At 48.8% G+C, this 8341-nt stretch overlaps 1 protein-coding gene across 1 annotated transcript in view; it reads right to left on the bottom strand.

Moving 5' to 3' along the window:
* LOC103207646 (spermatogenesis- and oogenesis-specific basic helix-loop-helix-containing protein 2-like) overlaps nucleotides 1–8341 on the bottom strand; it is a 137454-nt gene that overhangs the window by 15179 nt on the left and 113934 nt on the right. The window contains exons 15-17 of the mRNA XM_007953293.1: nucleotides 7991–8138; nucleotides 6586–6668; nucleotides 5313–5371 (exon numbers count right to left, since the gene is read on the bottom strand). Coding sequence (XP_007951484.1) covers nucleotides 5313–5371; nucleotides 6586–6668; nucleotides 7991–8138 — 290 coding nt within the window. The remainder of the gene's footprint in view (nucleotides 1–5312; nucleotides 5372–6585; nucleotides 6669–7990; nucleotides 8139–8341) is intronic.

Here is an 8341-nt window from a genome sequence, read left to right as displayed (position 1 = left end):
TTGGAATTAGAAATACCATTTGACCCAGGCATTCCCTCAGTAGGTATGCATCCTAAAGAAGTGAAAGCCAGGACAAGAGTGGACCCATGCACACCTACTTCCATAGTGATACTGCCTTGGAAACCCAAAGAGGGGTGACTATAAGTCAGGTCCGACTCGACGGCAAATAACAACAACAACAACTGTGGAAAGCAGTATGGTGATTCCTTAAAAAGTTGGAATTAGAAATACCATTTGACCCAGGCATTCCCTCAGTAGGTATGCATCCTAAAGAAGTGAAAGCCAGGACAAGAGTGGACCCATGCACACCCATGTTCACCGCAGCACTACTTACAACAGCCAAAAGACAGAAACAACCTAGATGCCCATCAACAGAAGAATGGATAACCAAACTATGGTACATATACACCAAGGAATACTATGCAACCCTAAAGAATACTGTAGAATCTGCAAAACACTCCATGATGTAGATGAACTTGGAGGACATTACGCTGAGTGAAATAAGTCAATCACAGAAGGACAAATATTGTATTAGTCCGTTATTATAAAAGTCAAAGAAAGGTTTATATACGGAAGGAAATTTTCTTTGTTGGTTACCAGGGGTGGCAGGGGAGGGGAGGGAACATTGTTAGATAGTTAGAGGTAAGTATTGATTTGGGTGAAGAGAAGGGCAATATACCAAATGTGAGTGATCCACACAGTGTCACTGAGGAAGAGGAAGACATAGAGAGGTGCATGGGAGGTACAGGCAACAAAAATGAACCCTTTTGCACATACAGTACTGCACTGTCAGTGAAGGCAAACACAAATATACAAGTGGACAGATGGGTGGACAGGCTAAACTATTAGGTATGTCTGCAGGGAGAAGTGTGCCCATCACCATGTATAGGGTTGGCAGGCAATATTTCTACAAGTGTATGTGTATGTTCTATAAGAATGCCCACGTATATAGCAGAGCTGACAAGGAACAAGGCTGTAGTGCCTTCTTGACCACAGCCAGCTCCCCAGAGGGAGCAAATAGTTGGACCTGTGGGCTAGGGACCATCGTCACAGGGGACATCAAGCTCAATTGGCATAAAATACTGCACAAAACATTGTTCCACCTCCTACTTTGGCGAGTAGCAACTGGGATCTTAAAAGCTTGCAAGCGGCCATCTAGATGCAACAATGGGTCTCTCCTCGTCCAGAGCAAAGAAGAATGAAGAAAACCAAAGACACATGGAAATAATTTGTTCAAGTGACTAGTACACCATGCAATCCTCAGCCTATATGACTATGAGACCAGAAGAACTAGATGGTGCCCGGCTACCACTGTCAATCACTCAGAGGAGGATCCATGTAGGAGATCCTGGACAGAGGGAGAACAATGTGGAACAAAACTCAAAGTTATTTAAATTAAAAAAAAAAAAAAGGACCAGGTTTGCTGGTCTGATAGAGCCTGATAGAACCACTGAGACTATGGCCCCTAGCTGCCCTTCAGGTCTGGAATTGAACCTACTCCCGTGGCTTCCATCCAAACAAAAGCCATGCATATGAGCTGAACATTTACACTAGGTAGATATACTCCTTGGAGAGATCAATCCTGGGAGAACAGAGGGGCTGTGTTTGCTCAGGGGGCAGGAGTGCATGGAGGGAAGGACACAGGGAAGAGGTGACTATGGGGAGGAAGTGGGAGGGGAGCTGATGCATTGTGGGAAATTGCAGTCAATGTCATGACACAAAGTGTATGTGAGCTGCTGTATGGAAAGTGAATATGCTCTGTAAACTTTCACCAGTATCACAATAAAAATTTTAAAAAATGGTGGAATTAGAATTACCATAATACCATTTGAGCCAGCAATCCCATTACTAGGTATACATCTTATAGAAATGAGAGCCAGGACAAGAACAGACATATGCACACCCATGTTCATCACAGCACTATTTACAGTAAGAAAAAGGTGGAAACACTGCCCATCAACAGAAGAATGGATAACCAAACTACGGTACATACACACAACAGAATACTGTGCAACCCTAAAGAAGTGTAGAATCTGCAAAACACCGCATAATGTGGATGAACTTGGAGGACATTATGCTGAGTGAAATAAGTCAATCACAGAAGGACAAATATTGTATTAGTCCATTATTGTGAAAAGTCAAGGAAAGGTTTACACATGGAAGGGAACTTTCCTTGTTGGAACCAGGCACGGGAGGGGAGAGAAAGGAAAACTGCTAGATGAGTCGGAGGGAAGGACTGATTTGGCTGAAGGGAAAGGCAATATACCAAATGTGGGTGACTAGCACAGTATTACTAAGGAAGAGAAAGACACAGAGAGGTGCACAAGAGGTCCAGACAACAAAGATCAACACTTGTACATACACAGAACTGCATTATCAGTAAGAACAAACCCTAATCTACAGCTGCACAGACAAGTGGACAGGCTGAATGACCAGGTGAATAGCTGGGTAGACCAGCTGAATGACCAGGTGTGTCTGAGCAAAAGGAATACACTCATGACCATATATAAGTTTGGCAGATGATTTTTCTACATCTGTATTTGTATGCACTATAAGAATGCCCAGACGGACATCAAGCTCAATTGTCATAACATACTATACAAAACACTGTTTCACCTCCTACTTTGGCGAGTAGTGACTAGGATCTTAAAAGCTAGCAAGCTGCCATCTAGATGCAATGATGAGTCTCCCCTCGTCCAGAGCAAAGACGAATGAAAAAACCAAAATTCATGGAAACAATTAGTCCTAGAGACTGGTACACCATCCAATCTGCAGCCTATACGACTATGAGACCAGAAGAACTAGATGGTGCCCGGCTACCACTGTCATCCACTTGGAAGGGGATCTATCTAGGAGATCCTTGATAGAGAGGGAGAACAATGTGGAACAAAACTCAAAATCATTTGGAGGAAAAAAAAAGGTGGGGACCAGGCTTGCTGGTCTGATAGAGCCTGGGGGAACCACTGAGACTATGGCCCCTAGCTGCCCTTCAGGTCTGGAATTGAACCCACACCTGTGGTTTCCAGCCAAATAAAAGACAGGCATATGAGTTGAACATTTACCTCAAGTAGATACACTCTTTGGAGAGAACAATCATGGGAGACAGCTCAGGGGGCAGGAGTCCGTGGAGGGATGGACACAGGGAAGAGGTAACTATGGGGAGGAAGTGGGCAGGGAGCTGTTGCATTGTGGTAAACTGTGGTCAATGACATGAGGCAAAGTATATGTGAACATGTGAATTGCTGTAAGGAAAGTGAATTCTCTCAGTAAATCTTCATCCAAATCACAATTAAAAAAAATGCCCAGACATATGTGTGTGTGTGTATACACACACACATATAATAGAGCCAACAGGGGCAAATTTTTAACTTCTTAGCCAGCCAAACCCACTGAAGTAGTGAGTTGTTGGGCCCTCAGGCTTGGGACCATGGTCACAGAGGACATGAAGCTCAATTGCCATGACACAGTGAGTAGTGACTGGGGTCTTAAAATCTTCCAATGGCCATCTAGATGCATCAACTGGTCTCTTTTCATCTGGAGCAAGGAAAAGTGAGGAATATCAAAGACACATGGAAACAATTAGTCCAGGGGACCAATGGGCCACAGGAACCTCTGCCTACATGACCCTGAGACCTGAAGAACTAGATGGTGTCCGGCTACCAGTACCAACCACTGAGAAAGGGATCAAAATTGGAGATCCTGGATAGAGTGGGAGAAAAACTCACAATCATGAAAAAGACCATGCTTCTTGGCCTGACAGAGCCTGGTGAAACTCCGAAAACTATGGCCCATAGTCACCCTTTGGGCCTGGAATTGAACTCACTACTGTGGCTCCCAGCCAAACAGCAGACAGGCATATGAGGTGCACATATACACCAGGGAGATACATTCCTCAGAACAATCACCCGTGGGAGACCAGACGGGCAGCCTCTGCACAGGGAGACAGCTCAGGGGGCAAGAGTGCATGGAGGGATGGACACAGGGAAGAGGTCACTATCAGGAGGAAGTGGGAGGGGAGCTGTTGCATTGTGGGAAATTGTGGTCAATGTAATGAGACAAAGTGTTATGTGAACTGCTGTATGGAAAGGGAATTTGCTTTGTAAATTTTCACCCAAATTACAATTTTAAAAAGAAATGCCTGATTGGTGGGGGTAAATACTTGCACTACAATAGTCATTTTCCTTGAAGGAAGTAAGTTAATGCTAAATGCCTGACAGTCAGTAGCGATCACTACAAACACCCCCTCCTCCTTTAGTTTCTCTTCAGATAACACAGGCCCTGGCGTCCTTGTATCCACCAGCAAGACGTGTCTTCAGTGGTCAGGTAAGTTCTAGGACAACAGCATTTCGATGAAGCTAGCCTCCGCGACACTGAGGTCAACGGGTAGAACACAGTCCACAAACACAGTTCTATATCCTACTGTGCTGAGTAGCGACTGGGGTCTTAAAAGCCTGCAAGCGCCCATCTAAGATGCAAACACAAGTCTCTGCACATCTGGAGTAAAGAAGAGTGAAGAAAATCAAAGATACACGGAAACCATCAGTCCAAGGGACCAATGGAGCACACGGACCCCATCATCCAGGACTCTAAGCCCAGAAGAACTAGATGGTGCCTGGCTACCGCTGCCGACAACTGTGAAAGGGCTCGCAACAGGAGGCCCTGAGTGGAATGGGGGAAACGTGGAACAAACTAAAAATCACAAAAAAAGACCAGACTTTCTGGTCTGATAGGGATTTGCAGACCCTGGAGACTGTGGCCCATAGTCACCTTTCCAACCCAAAATTGAGTCCACCCCTGGGGATGACCTTTCAGTCACATGACGGACTGCCCAATGAGGTGAACAGTAACACCAGGGAAGTGCACAGTCCTTAGAACAATCAACCTTGAGACCAAAGGGGCAGCACTGGCCTGAAAACAAAGCTTAGAAGGGAGGTCGGGGCAGGAAATAGGGACGAATGGAAATGCGAACCCAGGGAGGGAGGGGAAGAGAGTTGCTGTATTGTGGGAACTGCAACCAGCGTTGTAAGAGAAAATGTGCATGAACTGTCGAATGGAAAACTAATTTGCTCTGTAAAGTTTGACCCAAACCACAATAAAAAGCTCTTAAAAAAAAAAAAAAAAAAAAAACTCATGGTAGAACCTCAGCCTATGCCCAGCATTCGGTGTGTGGTGACCACACACGTGCTCGTGGACCACAGAGTGGACGCAGACCCACATGTCCAATGCTGGCCCCATGTGAGCAGCGCTCAACCATCTCAGCGGGGTCCCAGGAGCCCCCTGCACCGGGCACAAGGCATTACTCACACACTCACCGGCCAGGTGTCGGAGCTCCATCACAGATGAGCGAGTGTTCCTCCGCGTGCTCCTTTTTCTAGAAAGGACAGAAAATACGCATTTCTCAAGAAAGACACCATGACCGCTGCCGAGGTCAACTGCAGTTCCGGCGCTGTTGGTGCTGGGTGCCGTCCAGTGCATTCCAACCCACAGCGCCCCCAGAGGACAGGACGGAACTGCCCACGGGGTCTCCAAGGCAGTCAGTGTTCCCCTGAGCAAAGCCCAAACCACACCCACTGCCGTGGAGTCGATTCCAAACCACAGCGCCCCTAGAGGACAGAGTGGAACTGCCCACAGGGTCTCCAAGGCTGTCAGTCTTCACAGAAGCAAAGCCCAAACCACACCCACTGCCTTGGAGTCGATTCTGACCCACAGTGCCCCTAGAGGACAGAGTGGAACTGCCCCACAGGGTCTCCAAGGCTGTCAGTCTTCACAGAAGCAAAGCCCAAACCACACCCACTGCCTTGGAGTCCATTCTGACCCACAGCGCCCCTAGAGGACAGAGTGGAACTGCCCCACAGGGTCTCCAAGGCTGTCATCTTCACCACAGCAGATTGCCAGGTCTTTCTCCCATGGAATCTCAGGATGGGTTTGAACCGCCAACCTTTCAGTGAGCTTCTGAACACTTAAGTATTACACCACTAGGGCTCCTTCTCATTGAATGTCTGACAAATGTTGGCAGGGCCTGAACTGTGTCTTATCTAAACACAGGAACCAAGAGTTGAACAGGACCCACGATGCTGGGGGACATGAGGGATGGCTGGCTTTGCCTCTACAGTTTGTGTCTGTTCGTGCTGTGTGATAAAGTTATACCAGAGAACAAGCATTTCGGACACACAATACACACTAACACGAGCTCCCTGCTGACAGGGGGGCTGGGCTGCTCCAGGGCCTGTCACCTCCTGGGACTTTGCTTCTGCGAAGATTGACAGCGAGATGAGTTTGTCCCATGCCAGCTTGATGACCACAGGGCTCTACGGCCCCTGGGCTTGAGAGTCACTGCCCGCAAAGCCTCGCTTCACCCTCCTCAGGAAACATGACAGGTGTGGTGTGGGTAAGTCACACGACGGACACACGGCGCGTGCTCACTCCAGCGATTCCACACGAACTGTGGCAGCGGGACGAGCTCCCAGACTCCTAACCAGTGGCTGCATTTTCATCCTGCAGACTCCGGTGCCCGTGCACACGTCTAAGGGATCAGCGAAGGGCAATCCCAAGCCGACTTCCAGTCCCCAAGAGTCCATACCATACCTGCGCACCGCCGCTGCGCTCGGCACGGAAGCTGCTGGCTGCTTCTTACAGAACCTCTTACTGCTCCGAAGTACTTCTGTAATCTAAAAAATAAAACACAGAGATGGGCATCTGAGAGTGTTAAGATGCCATCGAGGTGGCTCTGACTCACGGCTCCCCCACACACAACAGAACTGAATGCTGCCCGATCTTGCTGGTGCATGTGAGGCTGCTGTTGCGCCCACGATGCCGTTCATGGTGTACTCTGGGTGCCTTCCTCCCAAGGACTCATCTTGTAGCATCGTGACGGACAACGTCCTGTTGACTCCAGGAGACGGGTTTCCCTGGGTAATTCCCAGAAGGACTGGCCTTTCTCCCTTTTGGGAAGCTCTGCTGGCCCTGGGTGACCCTGCCAGCATGTGAAACCCAGCACCATGCACACACGTCACAGTGCAACTATGGTGGTTATGTTTCTGTGTCAACTTGGCTGGGCCTGGCTGAGTGGCTGGGCAGCTGGTGGTAGTTATTCCCCATGATGAGACTGGAAATCAGCTCCATGGTGGGATCTACCACAAACAGCTGAGTGGCTGCCTTTGGGATGTGGTCTGCTTCCCGTATATAAGGAGAAGCCTTGGGAATGGTCTCTAGCCTGTGGCACACTTGGACTCTGCATGTAGCCGTGTCGTTGCTCAGCAGCCTGCCATGCTCTGCCGACCTTGGGACTTACAATGGACTTGAGTTAATGGCCTGCCGTGTGGTTTGGTAACATCGGGACTGTGCCTTTTCACTTGTCAACCTTGGGCTTGTCAACCTCAGCAGCCAGCAGCTGTCTGAGTGAAGAAACACCTCTAGCTCCAGTGGGCCGGGCGCAGGAGGCAGAGCTGGACCCCAAGGTTGAGGGGCTTTCACCCAACCCCTAGAGCCTGGCACTTTGAACTCAGACTTAAAGCCTCCAAATTGTAAGTATAAACCTGTTTGTTAAGGCCACCCCATTTGTGGTGTATTCCTGTCAGAGCAGCTCTAGGGAACCAGAACAGCGACCCACTGACAGGTGGTTGGTGGATACAGACGGGCAGAGAGACTGAGTAACTGGGAAGCGAAGGGTCCGGGAGGCACTGCAGTGCTCGTCTGCTGACTGAAAGGTCAGTGGTACGGGCCCACCAAGCAGTTCTGCGGGAGGAAGACCTGGCACTCAGTTCCTGTAAAGATGACAGCCTGGGTGACCCCAACAGCAGTTCTGTCACATGGGATAGGAGTGAGTCAAGAGTTGACTTGACAGCACCCGACAAGAAGAGACACGTAGATGTACTGACATGTGTACGTACAAATACACCACACACATCCTCAAATGCAAAAAAAGAAATGCATCTGCAGCCTTCCAGCAGCATCTACACAGACAAAATTCAAGGGTTTGGGAGTCGAATACCTGACTCATAACGACCGGAGGGATTTTCTCCCGGACACACTTGACGTAGTCGACTGTCGCCTCGAGAACAGAAGCCATATCATCCTTCCTCCCCGTCCTCTGTGGCAGGAGGGTACGCAGCTGCTCACAGCACTCTTTGATCCGTTCCCTGATTAGAGTTGGGATCAACAAGGAGTAATCAGCCTCAGACAAGGACAAATAGGACACAGGGTCAGGTTAGGGCTTTGCTTCTGTGAAGATCGACAGCCTTGGAGACCCTGTGGGGAAGTTCCACTCTGTCCTCTAGGGGCGCTGTGGGTCAGAATGGACTCCACGGCAGTGGGTGTGGTTTGGGCTTTGCTTCTGTGAAGA

This window comes from Orycteropus afer, unplaced genomic scaffold, assembly GCF_000298275.1.
Source record: "Orycteropus afer afer isolate SDZICR_OR568_19922 unplaced genomic scaffold, OryAfe1.0 scaffold00384, whole genome shotgun sequence".
Lineage (NCBI taxonomy): Eukaryota > Metazoa > Chordata > Mammalia > Tubulidentata > Orycteropodidae > Orycteropus > Orycteropus afer.
Note: the sequence above shows the minus strand (reverse complement) of the source record. Positions and strands in the feature narration are given on the sequence as shown.